Here is a 14,663-nt window from a genome sequence, read left to right as displayed (position 1 = left end):
CTCTCTCTCTCTCTCTCTCTCGTTACACGTATCATCCACTGGTTGCATGTCTTCTCATGTTTTAACGTTAGTCTAAGTATCATCAATGTGTGTTTGTGGCTCTGCAGATAAATGCCCAAGATATCCACTATCAAGAGCAGCTTGGCCATGGAAACGGAGGCACAGTTTACAAGTAAGTGTTTGCTGGTCTCATATCTGCAAGGCAACAGCACAATAACTGATAGTGAGACTGTAGAGATGCCTCTTTACAGTGCAAATATTAAAGAAGAATGTCTCAATAATGGCCAGTTTTAGACTGATGTGTTGTACGCTATACTGCATTGTTAACCACCCTTCCTCCGTCCCTTCATTTGTCCATTTATCTCTCAGTGTTTGGTGTAACATTTATCAGCCAGGTCTGTGTCTGTACCTGCATTTATATATTTTGGTGTGAAGGTTTCAAACGTATACGGTATCGATTTGTGGCTATAAGGTATGACAGCAATTGACTTAATCCGTCTATAGTACAGCACATTACCTGCCAGGACAGAAGAGCTCCATCCTCTCTGGCTAGACAAATGTGTTACTGCCCCGCTAACGTTATGACAAGGTTGGCATTTGTGTTGCTCCTTCTGTCCTTCTTTTCCCCACCTTGTATTTCCTTCTTTCCATCAATCCTTAGCTATTGAGCTGTTTTATTGAGATTGAAGTATTGATCACTGCTCAGGCTAACCTTGACTTGACAGAGTGGTCTGCCTCACACAGTCCCCAGCAAACCCAGTAAATTTCCTATCTAGCAAATCCATAACACTTCACACGTCTTTTTTTTATTTTCACCCCTTTCTCTCAACCACCTTTTACCTTTTTATGGCTTTAAAATAGTTTCATTAAGAGCCAATCTCTCATAGTTGTTGGAGAATAAGATTGCTGATAAGTTTGGCACTAGAAATGGTTACACTGCACTGGCGAAGGCCAATATTACAAGCCTGACAACTTCTCAGTCAATTTAGCACAGTAAGAAATCCATATGCTTTGGTGCTGAAATGTTTATGGTTGGAAGGAGAAAAAAGAACCAATACAGATAACAAACAACGAAGACTCAGTTCCAGCAAGAGTCTCAGTAGGCCATGACAGTGGCCCAGTATGCACAATACCAGGACCCTGGAACAAGTGACATAAATAGAATGCAATCGTTTTTCCTGTCATTGACTTTAGTTTGTCGAAATAAACTTTTAATTTAAGATATGAAAATATTCTGTCTCTACACGCTGTTTATCCCCCACTGCCTCTCTCTTTCTTTGCTGGCCTCTTTGTGCTATTTGCCTACTGATTGAGAGGCTTTTTCTGACCAGCGGCACCCGTTCTTCAGAGGCAGACCATTAATGACAAAAATCACCCAAAAATGGCAACAACTGGCAATGGACACAGCCCGTCGCTGGAATTGGTATTCCATATGCTGCTGCTTGTTGTGTGTGTTGGGATATCCACAGGACATCCTCACCAAATGACACAATCATATCAGTTCACTCTTAATTGTGAGGAGCAGTGGTTCTACCCGATTTTGCCAGATTGTTGGGCTCTTCAGTGCATCAGAAAGAGTGAGGCCAGCTCATGCAAACTTCGTATAAGAAAAATATCGGGTTGTGAAATGCTAACTTTAGAGAAATGACACTGAGGAATCAAAAAATTATGAGATTATTATTTAGCTATTATCAGTCTCTCATAAGCTCATAGACTTATTTAATTTTTAAAACATTTTAGTGTCAAAATCTGAGCTGAATCAAAATTGAATTTCAAGTCAGTCGTATCATTACAACATTATCAATGTTGTATTGGCTCGTAGACCATGTATCTACATATGTATTGAATCTATGACAGCAATTAATACACTCCACTAACAACAGGACAGAGCACAGAAGTATGTCTTGTTTGCTCCTTCATTCTTCCACAAATGTCCCTGCTGAGAACATTTCTCCACCCTGCTGAGGACAGTTAGGGGGATGGCTTTTTCTTATTTGCATCAACAAATGCTTTTTCAGAAACTTCAAAGATCCTTGTAAGTCATTGTCAAAGCCTCTCATAAGTCCATACCCTACAACTGGGCTTTTACTTACAAAACTACCACAGCTGCATCTTTCCTGGCCTGCCAGTCCTACTCTGCTGAGTCAGCAGTAGCCTAGTAAGCACCAACCGTGTGCTGGGCAGCCTCTTCCTCTCCAAAAGGTTTGAAGAACGTCTACTTTGACTCCAACATGACACTGGTGAGGCTGGTTCATTGATGAATAAAAAAATCATTCTGAATAGAGCCCTCAACCAGGCATTACCGGCAAACCTTTATTGCCAAAGTCTTTCCAGCAGTATGACCTGCCATTAGATCCAGTTCAAGAACAGAACACGGACGGAGCAGCTACTCCATCAACCCAAGTGTTTCATGAGTGTAACTGCTAATAGACCGCTGACTTGATGTTTTGCATTGGCACGCATACAACCCCTTGACTATTCAATTCAGTTGAAGTCCTCACATACCTCAGTTCTGATATGCCCAGGCTACCCAACACTCTGTCTGACCTAATCACAGACACACACTGTTCTTAATGCAGGGCCCTGTTTGACCATATGTTTGTGTGGAACTGTCACATTAGAGTTTACAGGCTGGACTAAATAAAAATGCATAATATAAGCTAATGTTCTAGAGCTAGAGGGAACTCAAAATTGTGAATTTGTAACAAAATTGGTGTTAATTGTGTTGGTGGCCTTGACATCAGCTCCTAGAAATTTCCATCAGTAACTGTTAATTGCTTCCCTGCTTCTTTAATTTTAATTATTTTGTCACAGCCAGAAAATGCTCAAAATATTTAATAGTCTTCCTTTGTTGTCCCCTTGTATTCAGTTTGGCTGGATTTTTCACTTCCATTCAAATTATTACAATTTATATAAAGTCATCCTCTCTTATCTATAAATATCTCATTATAAGTGTTTTATGCCAGAAGTAGATTAACATATTTTAAGACAAAAACAATGATAAAGTAAGTACACCAGAATTATCCAGTCTTCTCAAAAGCTTTTTCATGGTGGGATTTTCGTAAAGGCCTTGACAGAAAGCTGAGATTATCCTCTCAGGTGCATAAAGAGATGAAAACATGAAGTCTGGGTTGGAAGGATCACCTTAATCTACTGTCTATCTCAATCAACCCCAAACTTTGTGGCTTGTTTCTGTACAGGGACAAAAGAAAAGGGCATTACATTAGCATGGATTAGTCTGATTGTCCCCAATGTATTTAAATGTCTTCATTACTTTACTACTATTAGTACTGTCACCTGTGTTTATATTAGACTTCCTTTAAATAAAATAGTGAGATAAAAAAGAAAACTACTTTATACCACTACAGACTGCCTCACATGAATGTACCTTAAGAGGGACATTTACTCTGTCAGTCAAACTACAATTGCAACTTGCGTTATATTTTTGCAGTTCTGGCCAATGGTTCTTTTACACTGTACTCAACAGAGTAATGGCTAAGATCTTGGCTCAAGGCAACCTGCAAACAGGTCCAACAGGACAGGAAACCCTGTCAGTCAGATGATCATACATGCGGGCTTGCATAGAAAACAATGAGTTACTTCGATGTTCGATGTTGTTACTCTCATGGGCACATGCTGTATGCACTTTCATTTTGGTCAGGCTGTTTTTATACATTTTTGTTCTGATTATAAAAACCTTTTTTATAAAACACATTCAAAATGTGTATTTTAATTATATTTGTCAGCTTTATTCTATCGAGCAGAAAATTAGCCATTTTAAAAAAAAATACTGTATGCATACGCACAGAGGGGGCCTGGACAGGATTCTTGCTTGGTTAGAAACCAATTCTCTGTCCTCTTCAGCCTCTACCCTTTGGTCCAGCTTATATTAGGCTTATCACGTGTGAAAAGCACTACCACTCCCCACCTTTTAACCTCTTAGCCCATTTATGACCCAGAGCCATTTAGACTCAATTGGATGTTACCAACACCTCAGCTCTCCATAGCCACACGCTGACCTAGCCATCCATCAATGTCGGCCTTTGTTTTTTATTACACACACTCTCAGAGGTCCATCTTGTCCACCAATCTAACTGACTCTATGGCTTATAAATACAATAACAAGGACACACAGGCTATTTTCATGACTCATGGATCCAGCAGTGCAATTAAAACAAGCACATTTGCCTGGCTGTGGCAGTGGTGACATCTACTTAGACACCCATGGCTGTTCCTTTAGTCTCACAGCCCATTTTCTCCATTGATTTTGTTTTTTTCACCTCATTGATTAGGCTGTATATTGAAGGGCCAAACCTCTTTGGTTAATTGGTGGCAACCTAGTATCTTGATATTGGATATTTTCAGATTGTGTCTAGAAACAGTTGAATAGGTTTGCAGTTTACACCTGGTGTCACACTGCCTATCAAACACATCTTGAGTGAATAATACTTATTTGTGCACTGATAGTGCTAGAGACGAAGATTGTGGTGGCTGTTTGATACCTCACCGTGGTAAACTTGCTGTAGTGGTTTTGATACTGTAAAAAGAGAGTTTCATGTCATGATTGACAGTTGAGCCCAGCTCACTGAATGTACAGGGAGGACCTTGATAACGTGACTCCAACCCTGATCACTACTGTGCAGACTGTGGCTTCATATGACATCACCAGTGCAAGATGGCAGCAGCCCTATGTGGGATATTTTGGCTTCATTTTTGTACAGTGGGAAGAAGGTAAATCTGCAGGTTTAAACTGTCGCAGCAGTTACTTTCCTTTCCTGGAGGTGGCGCAGTGTTGTGTAACTGTTCTGACAATGAGCAAATACGCCCTCTAAAAATACAAATCCACAGTAATATTTTTGTGTTTGAATGTAAACAGTATGGCTGTAGTCAACCAAAAAAAATCATGGTCGATTGAAGTTGTGCCTACTATTCAATCAGTTGATTGGTCAGTAGGACAAATAAATAAATTGGCACATTATTTCTAGATTAACTTAATCTATCACAGTGCACTCTACCTTGCTGCGGGGGGATAATCGAAGTTACACAACATTGCCAACAAAATGAGTTACTGTAGTTTGACCATTTCTTATACTCACGCAGCAATATCGTTACCTTCAGGACATGTCAGTCAAGTAAATTTACGTACAGCAGCAACACACGCATGTATATACCGGCGAGGATTGCGCAGCAAAATGGGCTTCCGTACAACAACAAAGCTAAATCAGTATAAAGCGATGCGGCTGGCATCCAATCTACTACTGTCATTATTTAGTTTGCTTCAAATGAGGCTTAACATTTGCACAGTTGCTCTTGAATGTACATCAATATTACTCCAAAATCCCCCAGCCCGAGGCAGTAGGCACTTAGCAACAACAACAAAATACTGGGTACAACTTACATTTTTCAAGTTTGAAGTCAAGTCAAGAACAGCCAGTAAACTTATCGATTCATCATTGTGCTCGAACCTTCATTACTAGCCCCGTTGTTAGCCCTTGTTAAGCCCTCGGTTTTTGCTGGTTATTGACATTGTTCTTGCTGTTATTGCTAAGTAAATGTTAATGTAAGTTGAGCCCTACAGTCTCCAGGCTGGCCAGTTAACGTTGTGGAGATTAGGGTTTACTATTTCCTGTTGGCCTGCTCTCAAAAGTGATGTTAAAGTCCATTTATGAAATTAAGGAGTATTGACTTTCACTTTTTTAGCATGAAAAGCTATAAAACAAACCTTTCAACTTTGACATTCGAGCTTCTCAGCCTTGTTGCTTCTGTGCTGGATACTTACCAAGCCTCATTGTGTATGTTTGTGTGTACATGTCTGTCAGTGAGTGTCTGTGTTTAGGTTTTTGTCTGCCTTTGTCAGTTAGGAGACCCATTATAACCGTATCAAGTGAGGGAGTCGGGGAGAGAGAAAGGCAGCCTGTCATCCATGTGGCAGTGTAAAGGTACCATGTTAGCCCTGATCCACGAGGCCAGTCTCTCTAACCTACAGCCCCAACTTCAGAGACATAGAGAGAGGCCCTATGAATACTGCATGATGGAGCTTTTATTACAGAGCGAGCTGGAGTGTAAATAAGATCCAGGCAATGGGGCACGTTTACTGGGGTCAGATCAGGGGGAAGTGGCATGGGGGGGTGGCTATGTAACCTTGTCCCCATGTCTCCCGCTGTCGCAAGCCTGTCACTGTAACTCATACAGGGATGCTCGGCCCTGAGGTGGTCAAGGACAGTCTGAGAATAAAGCTTTAACCAAGCAGTAGTCACACCAAATCTCCAGCCCTAAAACATTCCCTTAAAATACATTTGTTACAACTTTTGGGATTTCTTAACTCTTATATATCTAACTTAGACATACAGTTTGGTTATCATTTAATTGTTAACATATAGGACACATTACAACACAAAATTAGGCCTGTTGTGCTTAAAGTTATATTATGGGGATATTGCGTTTCAATCTTTTTTAAAGCATATTTAAGAAACCACCCTCTGAAAAAGTACTGTAGGTGGCATTAATGTCAGTTTACCTTTATTTAAATCTGGCCAAAATTAATCAGAGACATCAGAAAAATAAGAAAAACATTTAAATCAGCATGAGACTTGAGATGACATATACAAAAGGTACATATACAAAAATGATATCCACACAAACAGCAAATTTGTGCACATGGTATTCCACGTACACAAAGCTTGAGAAGCTGTGCTTAAATTGTTAAAGTCGTAGTCAAATTCATCCATAGATGGGGTATGTCTTTCACTATGTCTAGACTTATCATTGAGAACTACAAGTTGTTTAGCATGGTGAAGACTGTTTAATCCCATTTCAGGCTGTCTTACACACACACACAACCTGCCCAGTCAGTATTTAACATGTCTACCCTTGCGATCTTGCCTCAATTAACGTCTTCATCTTAATTAAGAGGCAGCAGTCATGCTTAACTGATATTGATTGTAGCTTAAAGGAAGACCGACACATCAACATGGAAACAAGGCCATCAGCCTTATGTGCAAAGAGTTCTGTTCCAGAAAAGTTGAAAGATCAAACAAACTCACTTACAACACTAAGAAAAATAAGTACAGTCGATTCCCTTTCAATTGTATGTGTCAGTTTTTTTTCTTTTAACAATCTAAAAAAATTAGACAATTATCAGTGATGTGTAAACTACAGCTCACATACAACATGGCATGGCTGCACCCAGAGACCAGTGTTTATTCTGACTGTAGGTAAATACCTGACATGGCACTAATAGGTGTCATTAATTAAAGGCCTGGGCCAGTTTTGAGGTGTCTAGCCGAAGAGCAATGTGATACTCCAATCTAAGACACATTAATCACACCTTGCGCCATACACATTCTCTCTAGAAGACCTACTGACAGGTGAGTAGCCAGGTATCACATTTACTAAGCCTGCTTGCAAGCTAACCAGCCTGTGTGACGTACACTGCCCCCGCCTCATCCTCATCACCTGACAGCTGTTGGACAGTATTCGTCCTTGAGGATTGTATGTTGAGAGGTCTTGAGGTATTGTCACTGGTGCCGTAAACTAACCTTCAAGGGCTGTAACTAAAGCCGATGTTTGGCATTAAGGAGTTTGATAATTAAATCATTACGGGGACGGTCTGTGACTGCTGCTTTACTTGCAACTCAAAACTCTGTCTGGAACAACTAGTGATAGGGCTGACTGGATCTGGTTTTGGGTGGTGACATCTGACCTTTACCAGAAATTACAGAGGCATTTTGTTGATGCCACCAAATCCTTAACACTTGTCCTTTAATGTATTAACCATATTGGAACAGTGACTTCTTTTTTTTTCGTGGTTTGTAAAGGATGTAATGGGACTGTATAAAAACGCAAATCTCCGGTCGCCATTAAAATAAACTCAAATAACAGCTTTCTTTTTCTCTTTCGTCCCTTTAGAGCTTACCATCTTCTCGGCAAGCGGGTTTTAGCTGTCAAGGTAAGGACTCCTTCCGTGTTGTTGATAGTTCTCTTTAATAAGTGACCCCCCACCTAGTCGGCCCCATCAGAACAGAACTTGTTAGTGTTGTGTTTATTAAAGGCCATATGTTTTTTCCCCATGTTTGATTACAGGTCATTCCCCTGGATATCACAGTGGAATTACAGAAGCAGATCATGTCAGAATTAGAAATCCTCTATAAGGTTAGTGCTGACTGATTACATCTGTTCCTCTTTGCTAAAACAATTTCTCTTTTCTCCACTGAATGTTGACCCTACCAGATCTACCTTGTGAATAAACCATGACTCTAACTAACAAAGTGTAATTTGTCGCCTCTGGTCTTACAATGTAAGCCAAGGATTAGTGATACGTGGACACACACACACACACAGGCAACCTACACATGCAGTGTATGTGGAATTAAATCACAAATTAAAGTTTCTTTTCAGACAAAAAAAAGTTAATTGATGCTGCTGAATCATGCTTTTGAGCACTACCACTTAAGCAGGAGTGATCATGAGAAACCTGCGTACAATTCGGTACTACACACTACAAAACTTTGGCACTCAAATTTCTGATCACATAATCTTCATTATGAAGATAATGTATAAACAACTTTTTCTGTACCACAGGTAAATATTTTGGCATGCTCTTTAATGATCACATTGTCTCTTCTCTTGATTACAGTGTGATTCACCCTACATCATCACTTTCTTCAGTGCCTTTTTTGTAGAGAACAGGATATCCATATGCACAGAATTTATGGACGGTAAGTTTCTCTGTGGCTGGAGCCGGTAGATCATAAGTTTTGTTTTCACAGATAGTCACAGCTGTGTAGACTTTGGGGAACTGTCCTCCGTCTCTCTACTGCATATCCATTTACACTTCTGTAGATCAAGAGAACGTCTTACCACTGTGAGATGCTGAGCATGCCTGTGTGCTAAAAGCTACAAGGGTGTGATGAATCTTGACTTAAGTGCATTTGTAGGCGTGTTTGTATGTGTGTGTCTCTTTGGTGTGAGATGGGGGACCGTCTATGTTTTTAGGTGTGTGTGTTTGTCCAAGTGTGTGTTAATCCAGTGATTCCCTAGTTTCACACATTTGCCATCTTGTCAGCAAAGTCTGTCTAACCTTTCAGCACTCTTTACTTCATGAATTGTTTCTTTGATCAGTCACTTCCAGTTGTACTTGATTATTGCAAACAAGAAATTACATTGTTGTGAAAATTGGACTGCATAATGAAAGATCAATGAATGTGGCTGGAAGTGGAATTATAAAAGAGTGAATATATTCAATATGATTGTGAAGGTGGTCTTGAAGTTAAATGTACATTGAATGTGTCCTCTGCATTTAAACCATATTAAATGTTGTGTGTGGTGGACAGCTATACTCTTTGTAAAACTCCTTGAAAAGGCTGTGGTTTTGTTTCTTGTTTGATGTTTTTAGATAGTTACTCAATATGTATTGTTATTAAAAAATACATTTGGGGGTTGGGAGTTCTGCTATGACATTCAGGAGTGCTTATCTATGAAATGTATTTTAATATTTGTTTTGTGTGAATTTTCAAATTTTGTAGAAGGACCAACAGTTATTTCTTGGAAAGGGCAAGTTTTGGCTGCAAAGCATTGTGGGTTGTGAATTTGACTTTTATGTTGTCCCAAACACGGCGGAGAGCTAGAGATAAGAAACTGTACAACATTTGTGATACTATATCACTGCCTGAATTAATAATTTGTCTTTTGCAGGTGGTTCTCTGGATGTGTACAAAAGAATTCCAGAGCATGTGCTGGGGAGGATTGCAGTGGCAGTAAGTTTTCATGAAATACTCCCCATTAGTAGTTTGATTACTGAGTAAAAAAGCATTTGAATTTAAAGGTGTGTGCTGGAGTTTTTAGAAACATTTAAATATGTAATCTATTAGAGTGTGATTGTCCTAGTGTGGCTGGCAGTCACAGTGTGACCTGTTATTTGTTTGTCGGGTACAGAACAGGTCTGAGGAGAAAACTCATTTTATTAATGAAAGAAAAGAAAAGAGAACCACAGGTGTGAATTTTTCAATTAGCTTCTATTTAGTGAAGTGACGGACCAAGTCAGTGTTGTTTTCCCCTTATCCTCCCCTCTTTGCCTTTCACCCTCCCGTTTTACTCTCAGTTAAAACTAGCATTTTGATAGAAATGGCCTTGATGTTGATAAATACATGTCTCATTTCCACACTCATTTTCCTTCCTCTGTTTCCACCTCCTCTTTTCTGTCTCCCCCCTTTAACTTTGTCCGTAATCAAACAATGACAGCTATTTAGTCAGTGTTAATTCTAATTCACAGCTTTCCCTCCTTTCCACTGTCACAGTTGTTAATTCTCACAGAAGGAAAAGCACCCAAGAGGGTGTGAGTGAAGCTGCACACTGCAGTTGTTGCACTAACACCACCACCTTTTGAGGCAGCAGGACTTCAGAGAGCTTTTGTGCTTCCTTAATTTCTCTCAGAGGCTGGCGTACATCAGAGATGGATGACAGGAGCCTAGAGGCTAGAATCAGCTCTCACATTCCATAAATGAAAAAATCACCACAAAGCAGTGCTACACACTGGGAAATGAGTAATACTTAAACAAAAATATAATGATTAAATGGCTGTGCAGAATGTACGTGTGTGGCTATGCAGATGTAATCATAGGAGTGCTACCAACAGTGCATTTGCGATGGCTGTACAAAGGTGAAAAAAATATGCCTCTTCTCCTCACTTTACAAATATATTACTTCTTCCAGTGTGTCCTTACTACAAAGTCAATGAATTCCTTTCAATGTGAAGGAGAAACATCTCAATACTGATGTCCTCCCTAACTGCTTGCTTAACTCCTCACTCAACCCTTTAGAGAGAGACGAATCATCCTGTGAAGAAACATTTTCTTGGTTGCTTGTATCTGCAGTTTTGTTATTTAGGTTACTACCCAAATCTTGTGACCATACCTGAGGACTGGAGCAAAGATTGACAAATTGAGAACTTTAATGTTTAATTCAGTTCTCCCCTTGACTTCACAGTCTGATACTAAGTCTCCACTAGTGCAGCTGATAGACCTAAACTGCACTCAATTTTAGGATTATTTTTCCTGTGATTAAGATTCAAAGATAGTTGAATTCCTCTACTTGGGCAGGTTCTCCCCCTCACCTGGGTTGAGTGAGTGTGCAGTGGAGTACCTTCCTGAAATAGAGGAATTCTTGGTAGAGAGAATTATCGTCTCAAAATTGGAGGGCATCACATTCAGGTTGAAACCATTGTAACAGTCTGAGGAAGCCAAAAGCACAACATCATGCATAAATGGTAGAGAGATACACACCTAAGACATGAACAGAAGTACAGACAAGTCACACCACCTCCCATAGTACCATCTACAAGGGCCCTCAGGCAACACAGTTTTTAGCCTATTTCTAGATATAAAAAGCACACCAGAGAAGCAAATTTCTGAGATGCCTCAATTACCCACTAGTCTGTTATCCAAAAAACTGGATAAGTACCTCGTGGTCCTCATTTATGAAACAGGCAGTGTCACTCATGATTACCAATCCAAGGGCAACATGAATACAACATTAGAGACATGTGTGCACCTCAACAGTACAGCAGTATCCAAACCTTTTGGTATTTCAGGATGAATCCTTCCTACACGACTTGTCTCTTAGGATCTTACACACCACCTCAGTGAAGTGTGCCATGAAGTCACTATATTTCTTTCCCCTACCTATAAGTACAGTTGGTACAGTTTGTGTAGTTTAACTGGAGGTAATCGCTCCACGTTAACCAAGTTAATTATCCTAAACCTTGAATGACGTCAAAATGAATACAGTTTTTCTTTCATTGGTGTCTCTAGGTAGTGAAAGGCCTGACATATCTATGGAGCCTGAAGATACTTCACAGAGGTGAGTAAGGTAGTGCATGGGCTCTGTGTTATTAAAAAAAGAGCAGAGTTGATAAAGACAAGCTACAGAGTGCTGATGTTGCAGTTCTATCAAGCAGTTTGTCTCCGCAGATGTCAAGCCTTCCAATATGCTCGTGAACACCCGGGGACAAGTCAAGCTCTGTGACTTTGGTGTCAGCACACAGGTACACTGATTTGTTTGTGTGAGCATGAGAGAGAGAGTGAGAGGGAGAGGATGGAAGAGAGAAGAAGAAAAACAATTGTCTGTAGCTCTTCACCACAGTCCTGTGTGTGTGTGTGTGTGTGTGTGTGTGTGCGTGTGCGTGTGCGTCTGCAGATCTGTGTGCATATGGTCAGCCTGTCAATCACTGCATTCATTTTCAACTCAAAACATCAGCGCTATCCCAAGGGTCTTCCTCTCACATTAACTTTCCCCCCCACCTCCATTGTTCTGCAGCCTCACTAAAAAATCACTTGTTATAATTATGACCCACACACACAACGGCAAAGCCTCATTGATATGTATTCAGTAGATGTGGGGAAAGCGTGGGTGTCGGACAATGGCCTAGTCATTGTGTGTGTGTGTGTGTGTGTGTGTGTGTGTGTACCAGTGTGTGTTTGTAATGTAATCATCAGGGACAGACCTTCAGCGTTCCCCAAAACATCAACCCTGAGGATTCTGCCTCTGTTTTCAACACGCACACACTAACACAAACACAAACACACACCATCCCTTCTGTGGCAAATTGTTATTCATTTTTAACCTCCACTTCCTTGGAAGCTCCAAGGTGAATTTTACACCCTGCATGTGTAACACTAGCAGCATTGACTTGTCCTCTGTTTCTTTAACTCTATTTTTCTGTTTATTTCTCTGTCACACATACGCACTCTCCCTCCCCCTCTCTCTGTAGGGCATGCTCTAAAAAAAAAAAACAGCCATAAGGGAACAGACACTCATTATCACAGTCTTGTCATTGATGGCATGTGCCATTGTATCCACACACACAGACTCGCAAATGTATCCTTGTCTTACTCCTGTTCCCTTGCGTGAGGGTTGAGAGCAGCCCAAAATATCAACCTGGCATGTCAATTGATTTGGATAATATAAGTTCGGTCCAGCTAGTGTCTTTTTTTATTCATTAATGTAGGACAAAGAAGTAATGACTCCTAAAGGGTTATTTATACGTGTTTAGGTACCTTCTTACGGCCTGTTGAGAATAGTCTGAATTTATGTTAATATGCACCATAATTATTTGCTGTTTCACTCTTAATTTAATTTGCAGTTGGTGAATTCTATAGCCAAAACTTATGTGGGAACTAACGCGTACATGGCGGTGAGTGATTCTTTGAAGTTCAGTCTCATTTCAAATCATTTTAAAGATGTACTTGTTAAGATATGAGTTAGCACAGGAGTAACTTTGTTTGTTTTTGCTCCACAGCCGGAAAGGATATCAGGGGAACAGTATGGTATCCATGCAGATGTCTGGAGTGTGGGAATCTCTTTCATGGAGGTACGACAAAGTATAAATGGCTTCTTGACTTCATAACTGATATTTGTACACAGAGAGAAGTGTGAGACACTTCTGGAGAAGAAGTGGTCCATTTAACTTTTTTGTAGTTATGCAATTGGGTATAATACACTTCAAATGGAATAGATTGAATTGTATGTCTTTAGACTGACTGTTGCTCATCGTCTGAGAGATACCTATGTGTTTGTGTTTCCGTGTGTGTGCAGCAGTATCTCTGTTTGTCTCACCCAATATCGTTGATTGTGCTTGACTCACACCCTGCGTTTTCAAATAACATTTTAATTTCAGGATAACACTTCCCTGGTCTCTTGTCCTCCCACTGACGTTATTGATTCTCCATCTGTTTCTGTCCACAGCTCTCCCTCTGTAGTATAACAAATGATTTGGGATTCTGCCTCGTCTTTGTTTGTCAATAATGTTTAATATCATTACAATTGTAACAATAATGGATGAGTTCACAGGGAAGGAGCCATGTCAAAATTATTGACATGATCTTTGTGAGATAAAGAGTTTTATAGCAGTGGACCCCCTGGCCCTGTTCTCTTTATTTCTAGCTGTGGATGTGTGCATTAAGTTAAATTAAATGGTTTGCACCATCCCACTCAATTTGGATTGATCTTTAGCCTACTAGTTGGTCTATTTATGTTCAAGGAAACACCGTGAGCATTTTGACGTTTTAATAACGTAATGTTGCCAATAAGCTGCCCTTGACCAAGATGAAAAATGCCCACCCCAAGTGAATTGCCAAATGTCAGGGAGAGCTGTCACCCAACCCCCCACCAAAATAACACACATTACATAGAACCTTCCCACAATCGTGTCCTCCTTTTCTTTATCCCTCTATTTTGTTCTCCGCAGGGGGTAATCGTTGGGGGGTTATTAACTAATAGCTGAGGTTGTTTGATGAGGAAGTGTTATCAGCAGGTGGGCACTAAGCTTATCTCAAAGACAGAAAGTCTCAAATTCTGCACGCTTCAGTAGCTTTAGCAGTATGTTCCCTTCTGTGTCTACACTTGAACTCCATGCCATGAAGACACTTGGAATTGAAAAGCATGTATACATGGGTGCATTAATTGTGATGAGTGGGGTCCAATCCAGCAGCCATACAAGAAATTCTAAATTTGTGTCAGAAGTGTAACTCAACCTTGAGGTCCCTTTTAAGGCCATTGTTTCTTGTGTTGTTATCATGGACTGCATTATATTGTCAGTGATATATAATATACACACTCCTGCAGTATCTATTGGGGGGGGGGGTGAGACACAGCCTACAATATGAAAT

General features: G+C 40.2%; 1 protein-coding gene across 1 annotated transcript in view; it reads left to right on the top strand.

Annotated features, from left to right (window-relative positions):
- Window positions 1-14,663, top strand: part of map2k5 (mitogen-activated protein kinase kinase 5) — a gene marked incomplete at its 5' end in the record, with an annotated part of 46,167 nt that overhangs the window by 4,237 nt on the left and 27,267 nt on the right. The window contains 9 exon segments of the mRNA XM_035652196.1: window positions 108-172; window positions 7,909-7,948; window positions 8,083-8,151; window positions 8,636-8,717; window positions 9,694-9,755; window positions 11,808-11,856; window positions 11,967-12,040; window positions 13,139-13,189; window positions 13,295-13,366. Of these exon segments, the coding sequence (XP_035508089.1) occupies window positions 108-172; window positions 7,909-7,948; window positions 8,083-8,151; window positions 8,636-8,717; window positions 9,694-9,755; window positions 11,808-11,856; window positions 11,967-12,040; window positions 13,139-13,189; window positions 13,295-13,366 (564 nt within the window).

Source organism: Morone saxatilis, unplaced genomic scaffold (genome assembly GCF_004916995.1).
Source record: "Morone saxatilis isolate NCDOM2014 unplaced genomic scaffold, NCSU_SB_2.0 Contig11, whole genome shotgun sequence".
Classification (NCBI taxonomy): Eukaryota; Metazoa; Chordata; class Actinopteri; family Moronidae; genus Morone; species Morone saxatilis.
This window is presented reverse-complemented; position numbering and strand designations above follow the sequence as displayed.